This window comes from Macaca thibetana, chromosome 3 (assembly GCF_024542745.1).
Source record: "Macaca thibetana thibetana isolate TM-01 chromosome 3, ASM2454274v1, whole genome shotgun sequence".
NCBI classification, from domain to species: Eukaryota; Metazoa; Chordata; class Mammalia; order Primates; family Cercopithecidae; genus Macaca; species Macaca thibetana.
The window spans coordinates 8,278,599-8,305,444 of record NC_065580.1 but is presented as its reverse complement, the minus strand read 5'-3'; the positions used below and the strand labels follow the sequence as shown (position 1 = coordinate 8,305,444).

The 26,846-nt window shown below is 59.4% G+C and overlaps 4 protein-coding genes across 9 annotated transcripts in view; 1 reads left to right on the top strand and 3 right to left on the bottom strand.

Annotated features, from left to right (window-relative positions):
- Positions 1–26,846, bottom strand: part of CDK5 (cyclin dependent kinase 5) — a 126,380-nt gene that overhangs the window by 5,245 nt on the left and 94,289 nt on the right. The gene's annotated exons all lie outside the window — the stretch shown is intronic.
- SLC4A2 (solute carrier family 4 member 2) lies at positions 532–17,999 on the top strand. 3 transcript variants are annotated; one of them, XM_050785766.1, is made up of 23 exons: positions 532–722; positions 2,877–2,990; positions 5,136–5,301; positions 5,460–5,701; positions 5,782–5,900; positions 7,440–7,675; positions 7,765–7,907; positions 9,320–9,500; positions 11,434–11,569; positions 11,672–11,837; positions 11,949–12,063; positions 12,220–12,404; positions 12,565–12,790; positions 12,883–13,098; positions 13,182–13,330; positions 13,435–13,629; positions 15,513–15,767; positions 15,873–15,962; positions 16,147–16,313; positions 16,729–16,982; positions 17,076–17,245; positions 17,486–17,659; positions 17,763–17,999. In XM_050785766.1, the coding sequence occupies exons 2-23, from the start codon at positions 2,940–2,942 to the stop codon at positions 17,841–17,843; spliced, it is 3,717 nt and encodes a 1,238-aa protein (XP_050641723.1). In that variant the 5' UTR covers positions 532–722; positions 2,877–2,939; the 3' UTR covers positions 17,844–17,999. The 3 variants fall into 3 exon arrangements, with proteins under 3 accessions (XP_050641723.1, XP_050641724.1, XP_050641725.1); XM_050785767.1 differs by lacking the exons at positions 532–722; positions 2,877–2,990 and adding an exon at positions 3,030–3,613; XM_050785768.1 differs by lacking the exons at positions 532–722; positions 2,877–2,990 and adding an exon at positions 3,592–4,132.
- The window catches only part of FASTK (Fas activated serine/threonine kinase), an 87,543-nt gene continuing 78,793 nt past the window's right edge, over positions 18,097–26,846 (bottom strand). Inside the window, exons 2-11 of one of the 2 annotated variants that reach the window (XM_050785877.1) lie at positions 22,148–22,272; positions 20,970–21,392; positions 20,319–20,498; positions 20,040–20,179; positions 19,351–19,564; positions 19,093–19,252; positions 18,784–18,875; positions 18,574–18,709; positions 18,386–18,500; positions 18,097–18,305 (exon numbers count right to left, since the gene is read on the bottom strand). In XM_050785877.1, the coding sequence (XP_050641834.1) occupies positions 18,198–18,305; positions 18,386–18,500; positions 18,574–18,709; positions 18,784–18,875; positions 19,093–19,252; positions 19,351–19,564; positions 20,040–20,179; positions 20,319–20,498; positions 20,970–21,392; positions 22,148–22,229 (1,650 nt within the window). In that variant the 5' untranslated portion in view covers positions 22,230–22,272 and the 3' untranslated portion in view covers positions 18,097–18,197. Of the gene's footprint in view, positions 18,306–18,385; positions 18,501–18,573; positions 18,710–18,783; positions 18,876–19,092; positions 19,253–19,350; positions 19,565–20,039; positions 20,180–20,318; positions 20,499–20,969; positions 21,393–21,675; positions 21,698–22,147; positions 22,273–26,846 lie in introns of those variants that run through there. The other variant, XM_050785878.1, reaches the window with a different exon arrangement.
- Positions 22,549–26,846, bottom strand: part of TMUB1 (transmembrane and ubiquitin like domain containing 1) — a 106,026-nt gene continuing 101,728 nt past the window's right edge. For 2 of the 3 annotated variants that reach the window (XM_050785923.1, XM_050785924.1), the window contains exons 2-4: positions 24,875–24,969; positions 23,632–24,050; positions 22,549–23,357 (exon numbers count right to left, since the gene is read on the bottom strand). In XM_050785923.1, the coding sequence (XP_050641880.1) occupies positions 23,006–23,357; positions 23,632–24,020 (741 nt within the window). In that variant the 5' untranslated portion in view covers positions 24,021–24,050; positions 24,875–24,969 and the 3' untranslated portion in view covers positions 22,549–23,005. Of the gene's footprint in view, positions 23,358–23,631; positions 24,051–24,874; positions 24,985–26,846 lie in introns of all 3 variants that reach the window. The other variant, XM_050785925.1, reaches the window with a different exon arrangement.

Sequence of the window (26,846 nt, the reverse complement as noted above, 5' to 3'; positions counted from 1 at the left end):
GAATGATAAGTGATGACTATGACTAGGGTTCGATTCAGTGTGGAGGTTCCATTCAAGAGGAAGGAGGCCACCATAGCGAATCTCTGTCCCTCTCAGGAAGTGGGGAGCCCCTAACAAGTTGCCCTCTCCCAGATCAGCTCAGGGTACTGGGCAGCCAGCTTCCAGCCGCTGTCACCCTTCTCACCTGCTCGCCACCGTCCCTCAGGGGCTTTCTTGGAGGCACGGGGGTTATTTGGGAGGGGGGCCGCAAGAGAATCTCAATCCCGATACGTTTATGTTTCGACTTCTCCGAATTTCCTTATGCCTGCGTTTTACTGCCTGGGATCCGTAGCGTGAGGCGGGCTCCTTTCCACCCAGAGGTGCCGTAATGGAGCCAAGAGACGGCATCCTCGGGGCTTCCAAGCCCGGAGTGGGGAAGCTTGGGGCAGAGGGACGGCGGGGGCGGCCCCTGGTGCCGGGCTGTGCCTGGAAGCGCGCCCCCGCCCCTGCCCCCGCTCCCGCCTCCCCACCCGCGGCGGCGGGACCGCGCACGGTGCGCCGGGGGGCGCGCACGCAGGGGGCTGGCCTGCCCGTGGCGCGGGGGAAAGTTGAGTTGGGAGAAGTTGGGAGCGGCGGGGGCGCGCCCCGGGGTGGGCACGGGGCAGTCGTCGGGAGCGCGCGAGGGTGCCGGAGGACGGGGAGAGACCCCGAGACCCCCGGGGCACGAAGTCCAGAGCGAGCGGGTAAGCGGAGAGGCGGTGGCGGGGGAGGGCCAGGGCCGCGGAGGGAGGAAGGGAGGGGGAAGGAGAGGGGGGAACTCGGGACTCGAGCAGGGAGGGAGTGGAAGTGGAGGAAAGGGCGGAGACTGGGGCGCGGGGAACCGCGGTCTTGGGGAGAAGGATGAGGAGGCGGATGGAGTGCTGGTCGGAGGCGGGCATTCCGGGGTCCCTTTCTCAGAGTTCCCTAAAGCCATGGTGCCGCGCCCCCTGCCACCAGGAGTGGGTAGTCTCCCTGAGGAGCCGCCGGCCCTCCCACTCCCCGGCTGGCTCCAGACCATCCCTCCCCTCCGGCCACCCCGCATAGTCCTTCAGTCCCGTCCGGGGCGCCCAGACTGGGGGTTGCCCGGGGCCTCCATCCCCAGTCTCCGGGTTGGGAGGCGAAGCCAGGAAAGGCGGGTGGCGGGTAAGGTCGGGACAAGGGGTCAGGCAGAAGAGGGAGCAGCTGGGTGGGGATGGGAAAGACGAGCCCGGAGAGTTGGACCTGACTCCCGGGGTCGGTTTGTCTAGGCGGGGAGTTCTGTGCTGGGTGTGAGAGACGGCACTGCCTGAAATCCAGGGTCTACTTTATCCCGCTTCGTTTCCCCCGCCAGTCCCACATAGAAGAGCTGTGGAATTTACGAGTTCACTTGGGGGGTGGTTAATGCCCAAGTGGGGGTCCGAGATGCTAATCCTTTGGGCAAGGGGAGAGATGCTAATCCTCTGGGCCGGTCGGGGCTGGTCCGAGGAATGTGCCCCTACCCGGATTATCGGCACCGATGCTCTGGACAGAAGCTGCTTTGTGTTCTGGGACAGCGGGGGAGGGGGTGCAGAAGAGTGTGGAGGAGCGCGTTGAGGGCACAGCCTGAGGTGGGAGTGGGCGCCTGCAGGTGCTCAGGGCGGACTCTTCCCACAACCTTCCCAGACTGGGTGCCCTCACGCTCACCCACACCGCCCGCCCTGGCTGAAGGCCTGCTGAGGGGGAGGGGAAGAGCGTAGTTAGCCGAATTGGAGTGCTTGCCAAGAATGTGTTGCCAGGCTCCCCATCCTGGGTGAGCCCCCCCCCGACCTATATTGTTTGACCCTACACTGACTTGTCTTACTCCTGAGTCGGGCACCCCCAGTCCCCAGCAACACACTGGGAGCATCGGTACCATCACTTTTTGCCAGTCTTGGGTGTCCCCTGTGCTGACCCACTAGGAATAGGCCCCCTATTTGCAGGGATTGGGCTCCCTCCTGCAGCTCCTTCTCTGCCCCCACCATACAGTGTCCTCCCCAGACTCCCTACAGTCACAGTCAGGAGGGTGGCAGCGCTGCCACTCAGATTTTCCTGGCTCCAGGCTCTGAAGGGGCGGGATCCAGACCGCCCCTCAGAGGCAGAACCTCAAGGTTGCGGTGCCCACCCCCTCCCAGCCCATCACATGCCCCTCCCCCATTATAAAGCTCTGCCCAGCCCATGCCCACCTTCTGTGCCTTCCTCCCTCCCACTGAGTGAGTGGAGTTGAGCTCCTGCCCTCCACCCAGCCAGCCTGCTTCCCTCCTGCCAGCCCCCACGGACCTGGGGGAGGCAAGACTCCTGCCGGCTTGCACTGGGGAGGGGGCGCCCCCTCCCTGCGGGGGCATCTTGGGCTCTCTCCAGAGTTCTTCCTCTCATCTGCTTCCTGTCTCGGCAGTCCGGCCCCAGCTCCACGGGGTGTCTCACCCTCCCCGCCACACCCTCTCTGGTCTCAGGCCCACCTCTGGTGGGTGCCCTGACCCTGCGAGGCTCCCTTGTCTGCCTGAGCCTTCACTCCCCTCCTTCCCCGGCTTATTATCGCTCCCTCCCTCATCTCTGTTGCTTTCTCTCCGGGCCTGGGCCTTGACTCCTTTCTCCCTCATTTTTCTTGCGGCCTCTCCCACCTTCTCTCTCCTCCTCCCTCTACTCAGTCTCTCGGCCTTTTTTGGCCCCACTCGCCTCAGTCCTCTCCTGTCTCCTTGTTCTTCTCTTTTCTTCCTATAAATAACTCTCTGTGCTGTGGCTGCCGCTAAGGGCCACTCTGAGGCCCTTCATAGTCCAGGAGGATCCCCAGCAGCGCAGCCTGCGCGTGGTGGCTCCTGCCCTCCCAGGGCTCTCGATGGTGATCCGGCCTCTCCCCCATCCAGGTTATGCCTCCGCCTTGTTGCCCTGAAAGCCGCAGCGACAGCGAAAAGGGCTAAGATTCGGCCATGAGCAGCGCCCCCCGGTGCCCCACCAAGGGCGCAGATTCTTTTCGCACGGTGAGTTTGTTTCCCAGGTCGCCAGCCCGACCTTCCCTCCCTGGCAGCCTTGTGTGCTCTGGCCAAGGTCCTCACCAACCAGGGGTGTGAGCGTGTGTGAGTGTGCAGACCGGGAGGACGCTGCCATCCCTACCCTGACCTTGCATGATGGTCGTGCGGGGGGATGGGTAGTGGGGGTATCAAACGTCTTCCAGTCCTGGGGAGGGAGTTGAGGCTGTTACCTGAAGACCTAGGTAGCTTAGCCTCAGCGGTTGAGGAACTTTGAGAACCCTGGGTCTCTCACCCAGCAACCCGTCTCAGACCCAGCCGGCCTTAGAGGCCCCAGGTCAAGTCTGCACGCGGGAGAGGGTTCTGGGCGGAGCTCGCCTGCCGTGACTGGCCACGCCCCCTGCTCACGTGCCACCCAGTCCCGCCCCTCCCTGCCCTCACGTGGCCACCGCTCCACATGGCCCCCTCTGGATTTTCCTAAGGAGTCTAATGATTAACCCCGTGCCACAATCAGCTCCGCTATTGGTCACTCTGGCCCAGAAGGGCACGTGACTGGGAAGGGGCGCAGGCTGGTCCCCTCCCCCTCCTTCTCAGGTTCACCCCTGCCGGCCATGGACTTCCTCCTGCGGCCTCAGGTGCGAGGGGTCCGCTACCCTCTCTCCCCATGGGGGCAAGCTCTCTGCGCCTCTCCCCGCCCCTTCGTCCCACGGGGCTGCTTCTGGTGGGAGTGGGGCTGGGCGATGGGGGAGCCAGGAGATGGTCAGGAGCCTTACGTACAGAGGGAAGAAGCCAGCCCCCTGGCCCGCTCACCTCATCCGGCGTTCTGCCAGGCCCAGCCGCTCCAGTCCCCACCTCGCCCCTAAGACCCGCCCTTCGCCCCAGCCCTCCTCCCCGCTCTCTTCCTTATTCTCGCTGCTGGCACCGCCATGGAGGGGGCTGCATACCCCCGCCCTTGGAGATCCCGATGCCCTTCAGGTCCAGAAGCTCTTGAGCAAATATTTGGCGGCGCCTGTAGCTAAGACCGTGGGTGGGTGGGGGGCTGGACCAAGGTTGCCTGACCAGGCGGCTGCCACTTAGCTGTGCTGAGCTCTTGCAATCGCCGCATTCCCTGCCGGCTGTGCCGGCCGCTGCTCCGCGCCCGCAGGATGACTCAGGTGGGGGCTGTGGGGGTGGGGTGAGGGGTGGGGCTAGGGAGCTGGCCCAGGGCTCGGGCTGGGGGCCTGGGGGCTAGGGGAGTTCTCCTGGGGGCTGAAGGGCATCCATTCCTGTCCCTGCGGGGCTAGTTTTTTTGACTCAGACGGGCTCTGGGGCGGTCAGCTTGGGCGCCTCCAGAAGTTACTTTTTGGGCTCAGTAGTTGTCCTCAGGCCAAGGGGAGTTTCTTCACTATCTGTCATGTGAACTTCCCGGTTCACACGCCCTCCCTCCAGGCTGCAGACGGGCTGGACACACGGGATTTCTTCCACCTGCCCTGAACTGACTGTACAGCCAAGGGGGCTGGGCTGGGATGAGGGTAGTTCAGAACCCAGGGGACAGCTGCTGAGGGAACTGGGTCTCTGCATCTGAGGAGGCAGACTGCTGGGGGGACACTGGGTCCCTGTGTTTGAAGGGATGTGTACTGGTAGGGGGACTGGCTTCCTGCATTTGACGGGGCAGACTGCTTGGGAGGACTGGGTCCCTAGATTTGTTTTCTTTTTTGTTTTATTGAGACAGAGTCTCACTCTGTCACCCAGGCTGGAGTGCAGTGGCACGTTCTTGGCTCACTGCAACCTCCGCCTCCCGGGTTCAGGTGATTCTCCTGCCTCAGCCTCTTGAGTAGCTGGGATTAGAGGTGCCCGCCACCGCCTGGCTAATTTTTGTGTTTTTAGTAGAGACGGGGTTTCACCATGTTGGTCAGGCTGGTCTTGAACTCCTGACCTCCAGCAGTCCACCCACCTCAGCCTCCCAAAGTGCTGGGATTACAGGCGTGAGCCACTGTGCCTGGCCTGGGTCCCTATATTTAAGGGACAGCTGCTGGGGGGATATTGAGTCACCAGCATTAGAGGAGATAGCTGCTGAGGGGAGGGGTCCTGGGTCTCTGGCACTAGGAAGGGTGAGGTTTCGGGGTACAATTCCCAGTGAGTCCTGTGTGTTTTTTCTCTATGCTTTCTTCCACACAGCCAGAGCCAGAGAGCTTGGGCCCTGGGACGCCTGGGTTCCCCGAGCAGGAGGAAGACGAACTTCACCGCACCCTGGGCGTGGAGCGGTTTGAGGAGATCCTACATGAGGCCGGGTCTCGCGGAGGGGAGGAGCCAGGCCGCAGCTATGGGGAGGAAGACTTTGAGTGTGAGGGGGCAGGCAGGGAAGGGGGAGGCAGGGATATCAGGTTTGACTCTTCAGTTAAGAAGGGGCTGGGGTCCTAGTGGGAGGAGCGAGGCGGGGGGCAGGATGGCAGGGGAGGGGACGCTGTGCCTGCCGCAGCCAAGTCCCCCTCCTCCCTGCAGACCACCGCCAGTCCTCCCACCACATCCATCACCCACTGTCCACCCACCTGCCTCCGGATGCACGCCGCCGCAAGACACCCCAGGGCCCAGGACGGAAGCCTCGAAGGCGCCCAGGAGCCTCCCCGACTGGAGAAACCCCCACCATTGAGGAAGGGGAGGAAGATGAGGATGAGGCTAGCGAGGCCGAGGGGGCCCGGGCAGTCACGCAGCCATCCCCTGCCTCCACACCCTCCTCGGTGCAGGTGTGCTGGGCGTGGGCTCCTAGGGGATGTCGGCAGGGCCCTGTCCTGGTCACTCCTGCCCACATGGGTCCTTGTTACAGTTCTTTCTCCAAGAGGATGACAGTGCTGACCGGAAGGCAGAGAGGACCAGTCCATCTTCCCCTGCACCACTGCCCCACCAGGAGGCAACTCCTCGGGCCTCCAAAGGGGCCCAGGCTGGGTAAGTATACCCCAATCAACAGTGTCCCCAACAGACACTTCCCCTGCTAGAGATGATGCTGGAACAAAGCATGAGCCTTGGAATCACCAGGCCAGGGTTCAAATCCCAGCCCTGCCCTCACTGGCTGGGCAAGTAACTTAATTAAGCTCTCCAAGCCCCAGGTTCCTTATCGGAAACCAAGCATAATAGAACCTTTCTCACTGGGTGGCTGTAGGGATTAAGGGTGGTGTGAATTCTAAGTATGGTTTAGCCTGGGAAAGAACATGCGCTGCCTAAGCTGCCTCCCACCCCTGCCCGTCTCCCACCCCTCCCTGCTCCCACCCCTGCCTGTGGTGTAGCGGGAGCAATAGCCAGTACTGGCTCAGGTACTGGACTGGTGACCTCCCAGCACTTGCTGGAGGCCCCAGGGTTCAAGAGGCAAAGAAGAGCCCCCTCTCCTTGGAGCACTGCCAACACACGCTGGTTGGAAACCAAATGTTACCAAGTGAGATGGCATCAGCATGTTGTCACTGCACCCAGTGGCTGGTTCAGGGAAAGTGTCAGTACCGGTGGATGATTGGCATCTGGGGGAAGGCTTCCTGGAGAAAATGACTTTGAACTAGGTCTCAAGGTCACTACAATCACAGACCAGTTGTTTTCTGGGTGCCAGGCAGCGTGAAGGGCTGCGGGAAGTGAAGGGCATGTTGTCCCCTCTGGGAGCGCATAACCTGCTGGGACCATGGCACAGATGTGGGCGGCAGGTTACAGTGGCCTTAGGGGTGCCAGGATGGCCGGGAGAAGGCTGGGGCTTCCGAGAAAGCCTGGCAGCAGGAAAGGGTCGAATTTGTGGGCTAGGGCACGTGGGGGCTAGGAAAGCCTGGTCATGAGAGGGGACGCGAGCTTTGAGCTCTGGGGGCTCTTGATGTTGAGAGAGAGGGGTAGGACCACGTGGCAGGGCCCTGGCCACCCAGTGTGGCAGAGAGAAGGGAGAGAGCAGAAGCTGGCGTCTGTGAAGGCTGAGGCTCACCCCTCCTCCCAGGGCAGGAAGCTGTCTGCCATCTCCAAGGCCGAGTGCCACGGACTTTATTCCTCTTGATTAAACATAGGCCCCTGTGAACCTCTGAGTCCCATGGCTAGGGGTGTGCCAGGGGGTGAGGGGGCAGGGGGATGAATGCTGACTGTCAGGAAGCAGCGTCCTGAGCTCCTTTTCTGCCCCAGGCCCTGCACTGGGACTTTTCCAAAATCTCACCCCTCATGGCACTGCCAGAGTCTGGCCTCAGTCCTGGCTGCTGAGGAGCAGTTGATGTTCGCAGTGGACGTTCAGAGGGGCCTTGGGGTGATCGTTTGGGGCTGCACAGCTAGAAAAGGGTGGAGCTGGGGTTCGGATGCTGGCAGTCTGCATCCGGAATCCTCCCCATCCCCATACCTGTGCCTCCCGGGAGTGGGAGCTAGGAGGGCCCGGAGTCCGATGTGGTCCCTCCCTGGCTCCCCGCTGTGTGGGTGCTGAGCGTTGGGGGGGAGGCTGGCTTTCTCGGGCTCACGGCCATTCTGTCTGCCTAGAACCCAGGTGGAGGAGGCGGCGGCGGTGGTGGCCAGTGGCACCGCCGGGGGTGACGACGGGGGTGCCTCGGGGCGCCCCCTGCCCAAAGCCCAGCCTGGGCACCGCAGCTACAACCTTCAGGAAAGGAGGCGCATCGGGAGCATGACCGGGGCTGAGCAGGCACTGCTGCCTCGGGTCCCCACGGATGAGAGTGAGGCCCAGACGCTGGCCACAGCCGACCTAGACCTCATGAAGAGTGAGTGCTGGGCCTGGGCCAAGCCTGGCACTGGTGGGCGAAGGAGTGAGAGAAAGGGGGAGCCCAACCTTGGTCCTCTGCCCCCCCAGGTCACCGATTTGAGGACGTTCCTGGGGTGCGGCGGCACCTGGTGCGGAAGAATGCCAAAGGTTCCACACAGAGTGGCCGAGAAGGGCGGGAGCCTGGCCCCACACCTCGGGCCCGACCCCGGGCCCCCCACAAGCCCCACGAGGTACCATGCTCTGCTTCATGGTCTTCCATTAACTTCCCATCCAGCTTCCCCCAACGACCCTGCCCCTACCTCTCAGATCAGCTATAATCTCAAGCCTCAGGATTGCAACCTTTGTTTTGTTGTTGTTGTTTGAGAAGGTCTCGCTCTTTTGCCCAGGCTGGAGTACAGTGGTGTGATCTCAACTCACTGCAACCTCTGCCTCCTGGGTTCAAGCGATTCTCCTGCCTCAGCCTCCAGAGTAGCTGGAATTACAGGCACCTGCTACACCCAGCTAATTTTTGTATTTTTAGTAGAGACGGGGTTTCACCATGTTGGCCAGGCTGGTCTCCAACTCCTAGCCTCAAGGGATCCGCCTGCCTTGGCCTCCCAGAGTGCTGGGATTACAAGCGTGAGCCACCACACCGGGCCCAGGGATGCCACCTTTCGTTGTGAAGTTTGTACACTGCACAAGAGTGCAGTATACACGTCTTAGAGCTTATTGACTTGGGCACTGTGATTATGCTCCCCATGGTGGATGTCGTTGATTTGAGTATTGTGGTTTTAATTCACATCTGAGCCATTGTTGATTTCTGTATCATGACCATCTTAGAAAGAGATGCCATTTTCTGATTTGAACAAAGGGCACCCCTTGGGCTAAAGGTGGCTCTGTGTAGCACTACACTTCATTTTTCAAAACCCACTTGCCTCTGTACTTGTTCAATCCTCTCAGCCACCTGTGAAGATGACAACAGGTGGTGTCAGCCATAAACTAGAGTGCTGTGACTTGGCCAAGGTCACTTGGTTACCTAGTGATGCCGCCCATCTTAAGGGCCCTGGTCCTGAACTCTGACGCACTGTGTTTTTGTCCTCATTTTATGAAGGCGTAATAGCATACAGTAAGCTGCATCTGTGTGAAGCATCCAGCTCAGTGCCCTGTTGCAGGCCCATACCTGCCTAACCATTTCCCACACTCCAGAAGTTCCTGCACGGCTCCACCCAATCAGTATTTTTCAGAGGCGACCACTCTTCCTTCATTTGCAATTAGTTTTGCCAGTTCTTGAATGCCTGTCAATGGAATGGCTGGTAGGCATTCCACTTGTTAAAAGGCCTACAAAACGCCATTGCTTTCATACACAGTGGCCATTTCTCAAGCCCCTACTCTGAGTCATATAGCGTGCCATGTGCTTTTCCCTTTTGTCCTCCTGACAGTTCTTTGAGGTGTTCCCATTTGACAGATGAGGGAAACTGCATCTCATTGGTTAGTCAGTTGTCCAGGGTCTCAGCTGGCTGTGGGACTGGGGCGCTTGTGCACCACCCACTGTGCTCATGCTCTCCAGGGTCACTTGGCTCCCTCTGATACCACTCATCTCTGACCTCCACCCAGGGCTGCCTCCGGCTCTGTACCCTGAAATGCCTTCTCTTCTCTCCCCAAGGTGTTTGTGGAGCTGAATGAGTTGCTGCTGGACAAAAACCAGGAGCCCCAGTGGCGGGAGACAGCTCGCTGGATCAAATTTGAAGAGGACGTGGAGGAGGAGACAGAGCGCTGGGGGAAGCCCCACGTGGCCTCCCTCTCCTTCCGCAGTCTCCTGGAGCTCCGCAGGACCCTTGCCCACGGTAACCCCGCTCCCCTCCGCCTCCCGCCTGGCCAATCCCCAGGAAACTCTCCCAAATGGCCCCAAATCTGTCTTGAGCCCCATGATGTGTGACAGCCCCAGAGCCCAGAGGGAGCGTGGTCCACACCCAGCTCGTATTTGCATTTTCAGCCAGCAGCTTCTTGATATTCTCAGATAACAACTGTGTTTTGGTTGCGAAAATGTTCCAGAAGCCATTTTGATGTAAAGCTTTCTGAAATTCCTAGCATGCCTTGGTACCATCTTAGAGATTCTGTGGAATGTGATCTAATCTGTAGCTGTATAGACTTCACGAAATGACCACTCACCACAGATGCAGGACTTCCGAGTCCTGTGTTTGCTTGCTTGCTCCTTCACAATGGGTGACCACTCTCAGTTGTTGTTAAAAGGCCTGTTTCTAAGCAGCTGAGGTTCTGTGGTTTGAGGCAGCTTAGGAAAAAAATTAAATATATATATATTTTTTTTTTGAGACAGGATCTTGCTCTGTTGCCCAGGCTGGAGTACAGTGGTGTAGTCTCGGCTCACTGCAACCTCCACCTCCCAGGCTCAAGTGATCCTCCTGCCTCAGCCTCCCAAGTAGCTGGAACTACAGGCACACACTACCACGCCTACCTAATTGTTGTATTTTTAGTAGAGATGGGGTTTCACCATGTGGTCCAGACTGGTGTCAAACTCCTGAGCTCAAGCGATTTGCCTGCCTCAGCCTCCCAAAATGTTGGAAGTACAGGCATGAGCCACTGTGCCTGGCTTAAAATTAAATTAAAAAAAAAAAGTAAACAAAAAACAAAGCAGCTGAGGACCTAGAAACTTGCTTTTAGAATTGTTTCCCAACTAAGAGTCCATAGACCCCGAGTGAGGCTCAGGGGCTTTGGGTAAAGTGCCACTGTGGAAGGGCTTTCTCACTAGGCCTTGAGGTCTCCAGCCTGGCTGCTTAGGAGCTTTTCGTTCTGTTTATTCTTTTTTTTTTTTTTTTTTTTTTTTTTTTTTTTTTTTTTGAGACGGAGTCTCGCTCTGTCACCCAGGCTGGAGTCCAGTGGCGCTATCTCAGCTTACTGCAAGCTCTGCCTCCTGGGTTCACGCCATTCTCCTGCCTCAGCCTCCCAAGTAGCTGGGACTACAGGTGTCCGCCACCACGCCTGGCTAATTTTTTTGCATTTTTAGTAGAGATGGGGTTTCACCGTGTTAGCCAGGATGGTCTCGATCTGACTTCGTGATCTGCCCGCCTCAGTCTCCCAAAGTGGGATTACAGGTGTGAGCCACCGTACCCGGCCAGTTCTGTTTATTCTTTAGTCTTTGTTCCTGAAAGTTGGCCCTGCCAGATGAATGACCTGGTAACTTTCGAAGGGACTGTTACTTCTGTGTGCAATGGTGAGGGGAGGTCGAGAAGCTGACAGGGAAGTCAAGAAGCTTGGGGCAGAGGGGGGTCTTCAGATGGCTCCAGGACAGCCACACGGATGAGGCCACAGACCAGCTGAGTTGTGTATCAGAGGGTAGAACTAGGCCCTAGAGTGACGCAGCACCTGGCTCACTTTGAGGAGAGTTTTCTAACAGCTAAGAGGGTTCAAACAGAGTGGGCGGCCTGGACCGTCCCTGTGGAGGCCGGATGCTCCCTGGAAGGAGTGTCCGGCAGGTGTGGCCTAGATGGCCTCTCTGGTCACTGAGGTTCAGTGGTCTCTGTGGAGCCTTGTAACGTTCCTGGGGGTCTGGGGGAGGGGAGGAACCAGAGGGTTGATGTGACCTAGGCTCCCGAGGGAGCTAGAACCCGAGCCTGCGTCCTTCATGTGTAGGCTGGTGTTCCAGGCCCAGCACCCACCCACCTGGCTGCCCCACCTGTCCCCAGCTTCTGCTCCCATCCCATCTCCTGCCACTGTTTTGCGATCTGGGGCTGAGGGGCCCTCTGTGCCATCTTATGCCAGGGGCTGTGCTCTTGGATCTGGACCAGCAGACCCTGCCCGGAGTGGCCCACCAGGTGGTGGAGCAGATGGTCATCTCTGACCAGATCAAGGCCGAGGACAGGGCCAATGTGCTGCGGGCCCTGCTGCTGAAACACAGGTGAGGCCCTGTGGGCCAGTTGGGGACGACACTTCATCCAGCCCACCTGCCCCGGCCCTTGTCATTGACCCTCCTTTGCCTCACTGCCCTCTGCCCCACCAGCCACCCGAGTGATGAGAAGGACTTCTCCTTCCCCCGCAACATTTCGGCTGGCTCCCTGGGCTCCCTGCTGGGGCATCACCATGGTCAGGGGGCTGAGAGTGATCCCCACGTCACTGAGCCTCTCATTGGAGGTGTTCCTGAGACCCGGCTGGAGGTGGAGCGAGAGGTGAGGGGAGAACCAGCCCTGCCTGGGCTGGCGGCAGGACTGAGGAAGCCCAGGTGTGGACTCAGAGTGGGAGGGGCCTGGCTGGGCTGAGCTCTGTTCTGTGTCCCCCAGCGCGAGCTGCCGCCTCCAGCACCACCAGGTGGCATCACCCGCTCCAAGTCCAAGCACGAGCTGAAGCTGCTGGAGAAGATCCCTGAGAATGCTGAGGCCACGGTGGTCCTCGTGGGTATGTGGGGCAGGTCACATGTGGGGGCCTTGGCAGCCAGGCCTTGAGGCAGGGTCCTGTAGTCTCCCTGGCCCTGCCTCGGTGCCACCCCTGGGTGAGGGACTGGAAGGCGGTCCTGCTGCTCTGCTGTTGCCCACGATGGTCCCATGCCCCTAGGCTGTGTGGAATTCCTCTCTCGCCCCACCATGGCCTTTGTGCGGCTCCGGGAGGCCGTGGAGTTGGACGCAGTGTTGGAAGTGCCGGTGCCCGTGCGTTTCCTCTTCCTGCTGCTGGGCCCGAGCAGTGCCAACATGGACTACCACGAGATCGGCCGCTCCATCTCCACCCTCATGTCAGACAAGGTCAGCTACCCTCCTCCTCTGGACCCTGCTTCTTGGAGCCCACCCTGGGCCAGTCTTGATCCCCACGACTGCCCCCCACCCACCGGCCTTGCCCACCCCCAGCTCCAGGCCCTCAGCCCTCTTCTTTGAGCCCTCCCCAATCCCCATCCTGCTTTGGCAGCAATTCCACGAGGCAGCCTACCTGGCTGACGAGCGGGACGACCTGCTGACGGCCATCAACGCTTTCCTCGACTGCAGCGTGGTGCTGCCGCCCTCAGAAGTGCAGGGCGAGGAGCTGCTGCGCTCCGTGGCCCACTTCCAGCGCCAGATGCTCAAGAAGCGAGAGGAGCAGGGCCGGCTGCTGCCCACAGGGGCCGGGCTGGAGCCCAAATCTGCCCAAGATAAGGGTACGGCCAGGGCGGGCTGGGGTCGGGGCTGCCTCAAGGGGGTGAGGTGGGCAGGAGGGGCTGGGGCGCCCTGACGGAGGCCTGGGTTGCAGCGCTCCTGCAGATGGTAGAGGCGGCAGGGGCAGCTGAAGATGATCCCCTTCGGCGGACGGGGCGGCCCTTTGGTGGGCTGATCCGAGATGTGCGGCGCCGCTATCCCCACTACCTGAGTGACTTCCGAGATGCACTTGACCCTCAGTGCCTGGCTGCCGTCATCTTCATCTACTTTGCCGCCCTGTCTCCTGCCATCACCTTTGGGGGACTGCTGGGTGAGGAGAGCCTTCAGGTAGAGGGTGGGGCGGACTGCCCAGGGCCTGGCCACCAGCTCCTGAGCTGGTTCCTGCACCCCTAGGAGAGAAGACGCAGGACCTGATAGGGGTGTCGGAGCTGATTATGTCCACAGCGCTCCAGGGTGTGGTCTTCTGCCTGCTGGGTGCCCAGCCCCTGCTGGTGATCGGCTTCTCGGGGCCCCTGCTGGTCTTTGAGGAGGCGTTCTTCTCGGTGAGGGCTCTTCCCGCCCATCTCCAGCCACCCCTCCTCTGCCCTAGACACCTCCCCACAGCATCCCCACCCAGAGCTCGGGACCTGACTGCCCCCACTTCCAGTTCTGTAGCAGCAACCACCTGGAGTACCTGGTGGGCCGCGTGTGGATCGGCTTCTGGCTGGTGCTCCTGGCCCTGCTCATGGTGGCCCTGGAGGGGAGTTTCCTGGTCCGCTTTGTCTCCCGCTTCACCCAGGAGATCTTCGCCTTCTTGATATCACTCATCTTCATCTATGAGACCTTCTACAAGCTGGTGAAGGTGGGCAGGCCCCTGCCGAGAGCTGGGCCAGGAGGGCCGAGGTCTCAGGGCTGGAGGGAGTCTCTTGGTCCCATCCTCTGGATTCGAGGCCAGGCTGGAGCATTCCTGGGGCTTGTTGCCAACACACACACCAGGGCCTCAGATTAATTTTTTAATCAATTAATTAATTATTTTGAGACAGTCTTACTCTATTGCCCAGGCTGGAGTGCAGTGGCGTGACCTTGACTCACTGCAACTTCTGCCTCCTGGATTCAAGCGATTTTCCTGCCTCAGCCTCCTGAGTAGCTGGGATTATAGGTGTGCACTGCTATACCCAGCTAATTTTTGTATTTTCAGTAGAGACGGGTTTCACCATATTGGCCAGGCTTGTCTTGAAGTCCTGACCTCAGGTGGTCCACCCACCTCAGCCTCCCAAAGTGCTAGGATCACAGGATTGAGCCACCACGCCCGGCCTTAATTTATTTTCAAACAGCAACTTGAACCAGACAGATGAATCTTTCAAAAACTCATACTTTTTCTTTTCTTTTCTTTTTTTTTTTTTTTTTTTTTTGAGACAGAGTGTTGCTTTGTCACCCAGGCTGGAGTGCAATTTTGGCGCGATCTCTGCTCACTGCAACCTCTGCCTCCTGGTTTAAAGTGGCTCTTCTGCCTCAGCCTGCCAAGTAGCTGGGATTACAGGCACACGCCACCATGCCCAGCTAAATTTTTGTATTTTTTTAGTAGAGATGGGGTTTTACCATGTTGGCCAGCCTGGTCTTGAACTCCTGGCCTCAAGTGATCTGCCCGCCTCGGCCTCCCAAAGTGCTGGGATTACAGGTGTGAGCCACTGTGCCCAGCCAAAAACTCATACTTTTATTTTTTAAAAACTTCTATATTTAATGGCACAGTGGCACCATTAGAGCTATTACTTCAAACTCCTGAGCTCAAGTGTTCCTTCTGCCTAAGCCTCCCTAATAGCTGGGACTACAGGTGGGCCCCATGCCTGGCTAATTTTTAAATTTTTTGAAGAGGCCTGCCTAGATTGCCCAGGCTTGTCTGGAACTCCTGGCCTCAAGCGATCCTCCTGCCTTGGCCTCCCGAAGTGTTGGGGTTATAGGCATGAGTCACCAGGCCCAGTCCATCTTTTTTATTTTATTTATTTGTTTGTTTGTTTTTTTGAGACAGAGTCTTGCTCTGTTGCCCAGGCTGGAATGCAGTGGTGTGACCTTGCCTCACTGCAACTTTGGCCTCCCGGGTTTAAGCGATTCTCCTGCCTCTGCCTCAGCCTCTTGAGTAGCTGGAATTACAGGTGCCCACCACGCCCAGCTAATTTTTGTATTTTTAGCAGAGACAGGGAAGGCTGGTCTCGAACTCCTGACCTCAAGTGATCTGCCTACCTCGGCCTCCCAAAGTACTAGAATTACAAGCGTGAGCCACTGCACCCAGCCTGTTTTATTTTAAAAAATATATTATTTTTAATTTGCTTTTAAAATTCACATTTTTAATAACAAAAGTACATGCTTTTGTTAAAATGTCAAACAATCCAGGAGTGTAGAAAGGGGAAAGACTCCAGAGGTGACAGTCAGTCTGGGCATCAGATGTGTGTGAGAGACCACTCTGTGCTCATGTCCTCCTCCTTTAGGCCCCCGGATCCTCTCTGAGCCTGGCTGGTGCCACTCACCAGCTGCCTTCCTGAGTTAAACCAGCCGCTCGGTCTTTGCTGCCCCACACTGCCCTGTGCTCACAGCTGGTTCTCTGGGCCACTGTCTTAATTCAACAAGACAAGCTCCTTGAAAGCAGGCCAGCCTTTCCCCTGCCCCGCCCCTTCCACCTGACACTCACTGAGCCTCAGGAATCTTTTCTGCGGTCCAGCTGATGAAGGCCTTGTGGCCTCCTCTCCCCAGATCTTCCAGGAGCACCCCCTGCATGGCTGCTCAGCCTCCAACAGCTCAGAGGTGGACGGCGGTGAGAACATGACATGGGCCGGGGCAAGACCCACGCTGGGGCCGGGCAACAGGAGCTTGGCTGGGCAGTCTGGGCAGGGGAAGCCCCGGGGCCAGCCCAACACGGCCCTGCTGTCGCTGGTGCTCATGGCCGGCACCTTCTTCATCGCCTTCTTCCTGCGCAAATTCAAGAACAGCCGGTTCTTTCCTGGCCGGGTGCGTGGGCTTAAAGGCCAAGAGGGGGTTAGGGGCAGGAAGGGGGGTGGCAGGAAGTCAGTGGCTGTGGTGGCAGGCCTCTGAGCGGTGTGCCTGCCCACTCAGATCCGGCGGGTGATTGGGGACTTTGGGGTGCCCATCGCCATCCTCATCATGGTGCTTGTGGATTACAGTATTGAGGACACCTATACCCAGGTAAGGTGCTGCCCGCAGCAGGCAAGGGCTGCTGCCTCCACCGCCCTGGGTCTAGGTGTTCCCCTCCAGCCTCCAAACCCAGCCTGTCCTTAAGTTTAAGCCTGTCCTTAAGATGCCAACCCCTTTCCATGGCATGCCCTCCACATTACCTTAACCCTGTCCCCACACTGTGTCTGCCCTGCAGAAGCTGAGCGTTCCCAGTGGATTCTCGGTGACTGCCCCAGAAAAGAGGGGCTGGGTCATCAACCCTCTGGGGGAGAAGAGCCCCTTCCCTGTGTGGATGATGGTTGCCAGCCTGCTGCCTGCCATCCTGGTCTTCATCCTCATTTTCATGGAGACACAGATCACCACGTGAGTGGTCCTAGCCGAAGGGATATGAGAGGCCAGAGCCCCAGGCCAGGCTGGGGAACTCAGCATGGAACCTCCAGCCACACTGGGCAATCCCAGGGACTTCAGGGAACCTTGGATGCCTAGATGGCCACAGTTTAATCTGTAGACAGCAGAAAAACCCCCTGATGTTTGCTGGGACAGGAACAGCACGTGGAGGGGCAGGCCAGCCTGGCAGTGCTAGCTGGGAGCTGTTGTGGAGGATAAGGGCTGGGGGCCGAGGTTTTGCTCTGTAATGGAATTTGAATCCTGACGGAATGGACAGGGACCACCAGGTTCCAAAGCCAGATGGAGGGACTGGCTGGGCATTCTGGAAAGACCCCGTGGTCTGTGGAGCTGAGTCCAGCCTGGGCCTTAGCAGCACCCCTCCCTCTCTCAGGCTCATCATCTCCAAGAAGGAGCGCATGCTGCAGAAGGGCTCCGGCTTCCACCTGGACCTGCTGCTCATTGTGGCCATGGGCGGCATCTGTGCCCTCTTTGGCCTGCCCTGGTTGGCTGCTGCCACTGTCCGCTCCGTCACTCACGCCAACGCGCTCACTGTCATGAGCAAGGCTGTGGCACCTGGGGACAAGCCCAAGATTCAGGAGGTCAAGGAACAGCGGGTGACAGGGCTGCTGGTTGCCCTGCTTGTGGGTACGTTGCCTCTTGCCCTTCCCTTCCCAGTGGATTCCCCAGGGCCAGTGGGGCCAGGGGACCCCGTGGCCAACTATCCTGCACCTCCCATAGGCCTCTCCATAGTTATCGGGGATCTGCTCCGGCAGATCCCCCTGGCTGTGCTCTTTGGAATTTTCCTGTACATGGGAGTCACCTCCCTTAATGGGATCCAGTTCTATGAACGGCTGCATCTGCTGCTCATGCCACCCAAACACCACCCAGATGTCACTTACGTCAAGAAGGTAAGCCCCCCCCAGCTCCCCACTGGAAGGGGTGTGCCTCTGGCCATCCTGGTCTACTTGGGTCATTCTCCAGCTGCCCCTCCCATCTGCCCACTTCAGCCAGCCCCCACCTCCTCTCTGTACCAACCCGGCTCTGTGGCACCTAGGAATGTTCTTCCATCCCCTACTCCGAAGAGGGGAGAGGCTCTTCCCAGCAGCAGGCTGGGGAGGAACCTGGGCTCACCTGTCTCCGCCCCCCAGGTCCGGACCCTCCGTATGCACCTGTTTACGGCCCTGCAGCTGCTCTGCCTGGCCCTGCTGTGGGCTGTCATGTCCACAGCTGCCTCCCTGGCCTTCCCCTTCATCCTCATCCTCACAGTGCCGCTCCGCATGGTGGTGCTCACCCGCATCTTCACCGAGCGAGAGATGAAATGTGTAAGCCCTCCCGCCTGCCTCCCCTAGTCCCTCTTGCCTCCCTGTGGATCTGGAAAGGTCCCCCACCCCCCACTTCCCTTCTTGACCACCCCTCACCCCACAGTTGGATGCTAACGAGGCAGAGCCGGTGTTTGATGAGCGGGAGGGTGTGGACGAGTACAATGAGATGCCCATGCCTGTGTAGCCGCCGCCGAGGGACAGCCGAGGGACCGATGGACGAGGGGACAGGCTGGTGGGATGGGGTCCCCCCTCCCATGCCCCTCCCTCCTTTTTATTTAAGTGAATAATTTAATGTCCCCTCCTCCCCCACTGCCCCTGCAGTAAAGTGCTTTGGCCCCCACCTATCTCTGGCCTTTTGTCTTTGTATGGGGGGCATGAATGGGAAAGAGGTGGGAGACCCAGCTCTGCTCCCCATCCCAAAACTGAGATTCACAATGGGGAAGGAAAGGAACTTTAATGAGAAATCAAAACATAGGGAACCAAAGTGCAAATCATCCACCCCCCATGGGGGGGCCATCCTGAACCCCACATCATCCCCTCAGCCCCCTTCAGGCCCCCAGCGCAGGCCCAGGGCCTGGAGCTTCTGCCTCAGGTAGCTCTTGAGCTGGGGCAGGCCTCTCTGGGACTCCAGTTCCTCGAAGGGTAGCTGTGGGGAGAGGATAGGGCAGCAGGTTACCCGCAGGCCGGCAGTAAGGATGCGCCACGGGGAAGGCCAGGGCCACTCACCGGCAGGAGCTGGTAGCCCATCAGGCCCAAGTGCCGCTCCCTCAGGGCCCTCGAGCCCAGCAGCACCCTGCCATCCCGGCAGAAATGCCAGCGTTCCCGCAACACCAGCACCACCCTGCAGGGGGAGGGACGTGACTCAGGGCATGGCGGGCAAGGTGGCCAGAGTTCCCCCACCCTGCCTCCGTTACCTCTGAGCAGGGTCTCGAGTAGTGGGGCTAGAGGCAGCCTGGCCCTGTAGGCAGGACCTTGGTGGGTATGGCAGGAAGGGGTCCTGGGTCCTCACGGGAAGCACAGCACCAGAGCTGCCGACGCACAGCAGGAAGTCTGGAGGGGGAGCAGGGTCGGAGGCCTTAGCCAGAGCTCTGTCTCCGTGGGCCTGCCACCTGCCCCTCGCTCACCTGTGCAGTAGCCTGGAGGCACAGTCAGGTCCTGGCGGTATTTCTCCTCCCCCAGCAGCTGGCGCAACCCCTCAGCTACTATGTCCTTGTGACTGAGGAGAAAGGACACCAGTAGCAGGAAGGGCCCGGCCCCTCATCCTAGTCTGTCCCGGTCTAGTGCCACCACCCTGGGTAAAGCCCTCTGCTGCTTCAGGGCCCAGTTTTATGGTGGCCGAGAGCTCCTTAGCTTTGGCTTCATGGTCCCTCTGGCTTTTCCACTCTGCTGCTCCCAGGCTGGCCCCTCCCCTTACCCCAGGCTGCCCCATCCACCTGTACTTGCAGCGGGCACGGTCAGTGATGAGAGGCTGGGGAAAGATGGGCACTTGCTGCCTTCGGGGAAGGCGGGGACCCCGGTATCCTGGGAGCTCCAGCTCCACGGCTGTGTCCAGCAGGGAGAGGTAGCGACGCACAATCAGAGCATGAGGGGTGCCTGTGGGGAGGCGGGGACTGGGGCTCCGGGCTGCAGGCCACCCTGTTCCCCTGCCTCTCCAGCCCTCAGGGGCCCAGCCGGCCATCCTGGCTGCGTACCACTGATGTAGTTGATGAAGCCAGGGGAAAAAACAAAGTGCAGGGCTCTGAAGGGCAGGCACCGCAGTTGGCACAGTGACATCAAGATGTTGACTGTAGCCAGGGGTGCCACCCCTGCTTCCCGAGCCAGGATCCTCTCAAGGCAGGGCATAAACTGCTGTTCCAGGGGCAGGTAGTTCAGCCGCCCAAAGGGCAGAACCAACTTCTGTACCACCTGTGAAGGAAGAGCAGTTCATTACCCAGTGTGAAGTATTTCTGCAGTCATTTTTTACAAGCTAAGCCTTAGAGAGGCTTAGCCCTCAAGTTTGTAACACTGCTGTAAAGACAGGACAGTCCCTACAGCCTCACAGTTCAACAGCAAAGCAGTCACAAGCTGCACGTGACTAATCACCAGACAGGCAGAGGGGACATCACTGTGGGGTTTGGCCCTGAAGACTTCAAGGAGAGGGATGGGTGCAGCTAGGATGGTGCTAAGAGTGCTTTGGGAAACTGCAGAGTTCCAGGAATGCATGCTGGTGACAGGAGGTGGGCAAGTCACAGAGAGGGTGTAGGAAAAGATGCAGGTCCCAGGGGACAGAGAGGGTGTGTCTGCTTCAGGAAAAGGATAGCTGAGCTGCACAGGGTGCTGGGCCTGACGAGGTCCCTGAGAATGACTGAGAGATGCACTGGAGGGTGGGTGGTAAGCCCACCTTGCTGCTGAGCTGGGTTTCCTGAACCACCAGGAAGTGGGCAATGGCTTCCAGAAGCTGGGGCTCCCGTAACCGATGCCGGGCCAGGTGCTGGGCCAGGAGCACCATCACATGGGGAGTCAGTTCCTCTGGCCTTGCCTCTGTGAAGAACAGCCTGTCATGCTGGGCCTCGGCTGGACCTCCAGCTGGCTCAATTCCACCTCAGCCCAGCCAACTGAGACCACCTTCCTCCTCCTGTCAACCCTCCCAACCCCGTCTGACTTTAACCCCCTCCAGCACCTGCCAGGCTGCTGATCAGATGCTGCCGTGGATACCGCAGAAAACGGGGACAGCTTAGAGCAGCTTCCAACCCTTGCCCACCTCGGAGAAGGGGCTGCAAAGGGGGAGGTGGCTTCGGAGGGAGGCGGAGCCTTCGCTCCTGTTCCAGGGCACACACCAGGGGACCATCAGACGGAAAGCCTGAGGGGGAGAGGTAAAAGGCAGCCTGGTAACAGAGCTGTGCTGCTGCTCCAATCATGGGGTTACTTGAATTCCCCACCTTTCACCTCTCTGTTTCCTGAGCAAGGTGTGCTAGAGTTTAAGTGCAAACACTAAAGAAATGTAAAGTATCACGTGGCTATGAGGTATCAAAACGGTCTGTGGGGAGTACATACAAAGATGGCAAATAGGCTTTCAGCTTGTACCAATTGTGACAAATTATGGTGGCTTCCTAGGGCACTCTATTAGCAGGAATCTGAGGTGGCACCCTAGCGAGGCTGGAAGGAGTGCGTTTTTCTCATGATGTCTGCTGCAGACATAGGACGGGAGCAGGAGCAACCATTCCTGGGCAAACGCCTGAGAGGCTGGGTCTCTGTCCGTTGTCCTCTACTGTTCTCCCTATTCTTCATTAACACCCAGCCCCCCAGGCGCCCACCTCAAGCCCCTCCTCACCAAGTAAGACTGCAAGGTGCAGACACACGTGGATGGTGTGAATGTCAAAGGAGGGGCAGTTTCGGATGATGAGCTGACTCAAGTCCTGCAGTGTGGCCTGCTCCACAGGAGGGGGCCGTGGCCGAGACCCCAAGAGCTGGCCCAGGCGACGAAGCGCCACCGAGTAGTGGTGGACGCGCACTTTGGTGGGGTTCTGGCCCAGCCAGCGCAGCAGCTCCCCAGGGCTCTTTGCCTGTTCCAGAAGCCGCTGCAGTCCTTGCACAGGACCTGCACTGGGGCCTCCTCCAAGAGGCCGGTCCGCCCATTTGCTGAGCCCCAAACAGCAGGGCTGTACTGGAGGGATCAGCAGCAGGCCAGACAGCCGAGCAGGGGAGGTCTGAGCAGAGAGCAGGACTCGAAGCATGGAGTTGGGTGATGGAGACCCTGAGGGGCAGCCCAAAAAAGGGGGTGAGGTTTTCTCCAAAGGGGAGAAAGACCTGCTACCTACTCCTTACCTCACTCCTCATTTAGGGGGCCTGTGGTCAGAGCAACCCTTTGTGACTGCTCTGGGCCTCTTCCCCACCCCGCCCCTCTGCCTCCTTCCACGCCTTTGAAACAGCAATCATAATCCTCAGTGCGCTCAGGGCACTACTTGCAAAGCAATTCCACATGCACCATCTCTGATGCTCCTTACACGCCCGTGAAGAGTAGGCAGGGCTGGCATTACCTCATTTCACCGGTGGAGAAACGCAGGCCCAGAGCAGCTAAGGGGTTAAGTTAAGCCTGAGGTCATTAACTGGGTTAGTGGTCGCGTCCAGTCTGGAGCCCAGGCGGCACCGGCGTGCACTCTCCCGACCACCTCCCTCTCCCGCAGGAGGCGGCGGCGGCACAGAGGGTGGAACGCGGGCTCCGCGGCTGGACGGCGCTGGGTTCCATGCTGGGCGCTCCCACTCACCAGCGGCGTGACCTTGGACAAGTGGCTTCGTCTAAGTCTCCTCACCCGTGAAATGAAAACGCAACGCCCACCTCGCAGGGCGCGCGTGGAGCCCGAGTGCACCGCTTTGCGATGGCGTGGGGTCGGCGAAGTCGGGGGCCCCCACACCCACCCCGACCCAGGGACGCCAGGAGACCGTGGCCGCTGCCGCTAACACCAGCTCCCGCTGCCCTCCCACAGCCCTCCCCGCAGGCGCCACCCCTACATGACTCCCCGGGCCCTGCGCAGGTCGCTCCCTCAGTCGGTCTCGGGGCCCGGGGGCCAGGTTCCCCCCGCGGCCTCCTCATCGGCTGGCCACCGAGTCCGCCATCTTCCCAGCAGCCCCCAGATAGCCGCCCGGACACCAATCCCGAAACAGCTATCGACCAGCGGAGACGTGGCTCCCGGCAGGCACTGCGAGCCAGGGAGCTGTGAGCTCCGCCCGCGGGAAGTGCGCGCGCGGCACCGGGGGCGGGGCCACGGAGGCCGGCGCCAAAGCCAGAGCAGAAGGCAGTGGAGAAGGGAAAGCGGTGGGCCAGAGCCGATGGCGCCGTCCGTGCCCTTCCCTCCCATGGGGCAAGGAGTCCCCGCCCGCCATCCCGCACACACTCAGACACACTGCAAGAGTGAAAACTTCACAGTTACTTTAATCTGCACAAGTTCCGGGGAACTCCTATGCCCCTCCCCTTCACCTGCCTCCCACCGTCCTGGCGTCCCCAACTCAGGCCAAGGAGCTGTCAGGGATTGGAGGCGGCTGGGTCCTCCGGCAGAACGCTAAGACGGGCCCCGGGGGCGGCCGGGCTCTGCCCGGGGCCGAGGCAGCGACAGCAGATGCCCGACCCCGAGGAGCCCACTCCCAGTGCGGACTGAGGGCCAGCAGCCCCGGGAGGTGGCCCCGAGGCCCGGTGGTCGCAGGGCGGGGCCTCTGCCAGCCCCTGGAGTCTTCTGCGGCGCAGGGCTGGGCTCCAGGGCAGCGGGAAGAGGCAGGCCGGAGAGACGGGCCTGGGCAGGCAGCAGCTCCCGCTGCGGCGCGGGGAGCAAGGTCCAGAGGGGCCGGCGACGCTGCCAAACGCCCGCGGAGGCACTACGGGCGGTACATGGCGAAGGCCAGGAGACTGAGGAGCAGGGTGAAGCCGGCCAGGCCCAGAGTGGCGGTCAGGGGAAAGAAGGGCCGGTACTGGATCTGGCAGTACCAGAGCAGCAGCAGCAGCAGGAGCAGCAGGGGCAGCAGCAGGCTGCCGATTTCCAGCCCGGAGGGGCCGGGCTCGGACCCCGGCGGGCAGGGGGGATTTGGGGGGCCGACCCTCGTGGACACGTGGCAGTGGAGAACGCAGTTGGGAGGGAGGTGAAGGCTGCCCAGGGTCTGGGTGTCGTCGCCTAGCAGCTGCCCTTGGTAGATGAGTCGCACCTGCTGTTCCCGGCCAGGAAACTGGGTCCTGAGGAGAGAGGGACCTGGGTAAGAGAGCAGGCCTCAGGCAATCCTAGTCCCTGGCCCCGGAACAACACTCCCACCCTTCCCCTGCCCTCCACAACACACCGGCCCTGGCCTGGGAGGGGCAGACTGCCAAGGGAACAAGTGCAGTTGTGATCTGGGGCGCTCAGCGCCTCCAGTATAAAGGAGGGCTGGGTCTTAGGTCTCTCCTGGGGCCTTCTGTGACCACTCCCCCCACCCCTGTCTTCAGCATTGCTCTTGCCTCTTGACCTACGTACCTTTTCAAGGAGCCAATGGTGTCGTGGGGCCAGGCCCTGGCCACCTGCTCTGAATCATTGAGGAATTTCAGCCGTAGCACGAGGGGCTCCTGCGGGGAGTCCGGGGCTGGTGGTGTTGCTGTGACCCCCGTGCTGGGCTCTGGCTGTGCAGCTTGACCTCTGTGTCTCAGGCTGGGGGTCTCTGCCCCTGGGACCTCCGCTCTCATGGTGTCGGTAGCTGCCATGGCTGCGCTGGGCTGGGATGGCGTTGGGGTCCCTGACGGCTGGGGCAGTGGGTCCCCGCCCTCAGCGGTGTGCGTTGAGACCCAGGCGAGGGCCAGCACCAGAAGGCAGGCAAGCACCGAGAAAAGGACGGTCACCTCATCACCCACCCCTTCAATCAGGGTCATGGCGCCTGCCTTGCCCGCCGCGCTACCGAGCTGGAGAGGCACAAAGAGCCCGTGAGGCGCGGGACCTCTGACCAGGAGCCCTGGAACCTCCACAGGGTCCTGCCCCCACCCCACCGCGACGCTCCCACCGTCCTCAGCCTGGGTTCCCTCACCCACCCCAGGGTACGGGCTGCTTTGCCTCCCAGTCGCCCCAAACTTGCCTCCGGGTGCCCCTTCCCATCGCCGAATCCCAAGTCCTAACTTTCTGTCATCTGAGCTCGAGGTCTTCAACCAGCTCCCAACTCACCCAAACCCTATCCCAAGGTAAGGGCCTAAGCAACGCCTCCCCTAAACTTCACCCCAGCCAAACTTCACGCCCATGCGTATCTATTCTCCTGCCCACTTCACCCCAGTGTGTCTACTCCTTCACCGACTTCACCCCATGCTCATCTACTCCGTTGCTAAAGTTTCTCCGAGGTGGGGGTAGAGCCTCTGTGCCCCCACCCCCCGCCCCCCGCATTACGGTTCACCTAAACCCCACCCGCGGCACAGGACTGCTTCCCAGGCTTCCCCCACAGCAAACGTCAAACTCCGCCCCTGGGCAATCTGGAGCCTCCGAGCGTCACCACCCACCCAGCTCGGTCCCCTCAACTCCACGCCTTCTCTGGAAGTGTCTCCAAGCCCCGCGGGCTGCCAGACCCCAGATCCCGCCCGGAATCCGAGACTTCACGTTCCCTACCCCCACCCCTCATCACCCCTCCCACCTTCCCGCCCCCCGGAGCCGCAGGAGGGCACGGCGATCCAGGGCAGGGCGGGCGGGGCCCGGCCGGGGCCCTGGGCGGCGGGGTGGGCGCGGTCACGGCGCGGGGACTCACCGCCCGGCTGCCCCAGCTCCATCGCGGCCCCTCGGGCACTTCCGGGCGGGAGGCGCGGAGGTCGCAGGCACCTGAAGCACCCCTCCTTCCTCGCCGCCGCGGCCCGGGGCATTGTGGGACTTGTAGTCCGGCGCCGCTCTGTCTCCGCCCTCCGCCCTGCGGACCCACGTGCTGGGCTCCACCCGCGGTTCTCTGCGCCAGCAGATCGCGGAGGGGCCGGTGGGGACGGCTTTGGGGGATTGCGCTACCGGCTAGAGGTTTGGGCGGCAGCAGGGTCCGCCCCCTCCCCCGCCAACAGCCAGAGCATCTGTCACACCAGACACCGACGTCAGCTGAAGCACGTCAGAACACCCGTGTTCGTAATGCAGTGAGGAAGGCTCTGAGGAACTCAGGTGGCCCCTACCCTTATGTCAGAGTGGACGCCAGAAGGCACTTTGGCCACCAAAATTAATTCTTCAGCCCAGAGCCCAATATCCATGGGCTGTCCCACTAGGCTGGCCAGGGATACCCATCCTCAGGGCTGCCCCTTTCCTTGGTCCCCTCCTCCACCTTGCTCTTTCAGGACTGTGGAAGAAGCATAGACCTTGGAACCTGGCACAAATCCTGATCCCTTATCCTGTGCTTCTCAGCTATATGACCTTGGGTGGGTTATTGAATCTCTCTAAAGATTAATTTCTTCCTTTCTGAAACATACGTCGTAAGTCAATCATAAGGAAGAAATTAGATGTTTTATTTAAAAGTGTGAAAACTAAGGTACATGTCACACAGTAGCTATTTGCTCACCTCCGCTCAAAGCTGGTCTCTGGAATCGGGTCCTGGTGTGTTACTGTGTGGATGACATTGAATCCCAGGCCTGTGGATATCTGTGGATTTTTCCCTCTGGGCTCCTGTAGCCACAGAGATCTCACATCCTGGTTTTTACAGGCCAGTCTTGATTTAAAATAATCTATCCTAGTTTTCCCATAGTTCTTGCCTACTGTGGGAGCAAGTGGCCCAAATATTGCCTTAGGAATGTCAGTCTAGATTGATACCATACAGAACTAACCTATCTAGTTCCATCCCTCCTGTTCATTCATTTATTCTACTAACATATTTTTAAAAGATATACTATGGCCAGGCGCGGTGGCTTATGTCTGTAATCCTGGCACTTTGGGAGACCGAGGTAGGTGGATCACTGAGGTCAGGAGTTCGAGACCAGCCTGGCCAACATGGTAAAAGCCCATCTCTACTAAAAAAAAAAATACAAAAATTAGTTGGATGTGGTGGAGGGTGCCTGTAATTCCAGCTACTCAGGAGGCTGAGGCAGGAGAATCACTTGAACGTGGGAGGTGGAGGTTGCAGTGAGCTGAGATCGAGCCACTGCACTCCAACCTGGGCAACAGAGTGAGACTCTGTCTCGAAATATATATATGCATATATATATATATATATATATATGCACACACACTATTTGCCAGGCATTGTGCAAGATACTGGGAATAAAATGGTGAATCAGACCATCTTCCTGCCCTCATGTGGCTCCATATACTAGTAGAGGAGCTAGTCGTGTGAACAGCCCATCAGAGCTATAACAGGTGTGTGCTAGTTGCTGGGGCAACACATTTGAGGAGCTCTTTGCTCTTAGTATCTCTTTTGGGAGGTATACCTGGTGCTACTTCCTGCTGTCAATTCTAATTAAGCATCTAAAAGAGATGTTGGATGTTACTTTTAGAATTATACAACATCAGAACTAGGTTTTCTGTTCAACCACTATATTTTGCAGATGAAACCCAGAGAGGGCACAAGATATCCTTAAGGTTATGCAGGGAGATAGAAACACAGACACAGATTCCTCAGGAGCTTAGGAGACCCTATGTGTTGATTAGCTTGCACCAGGTGCTTTGGAAGGTACAAGGAACTCAGGAATAGTGACTGGGTTGGTACTGGGGCTGAGTTGTGTGGGTAATCAAATGGTGGACAGCTTCATGCTGGG

What these genes read in the sequence shown, in the direction of transcription:
- SLC4A2 (XM_050785766.1), top strand. Translation starts at nt 2,940, where the DNA reads ATGAGCAGCGCCCCCCGGTGCCCCACCAAGGGCGCAGATTCTTTTCGC. An exon ending in CAAATCTGCCCAAGATAAGG is followed by an intron (nt 12,791 to 12,882) that starts GTACGGCCAGGG and finishes CCTGGGTTGCAG; the next exon opens with CGCTCCTGCAGATGGTAGAG. An exon ending in ATGTCACTTACGTCAAGAAG is followed by an intron (nt 17,246 to 17,485) that starts GTAAGCCCCCCC and finishes TCCGCCCCCCAG; the next exon opens with GTCCGGACCCTCCGTATGCA.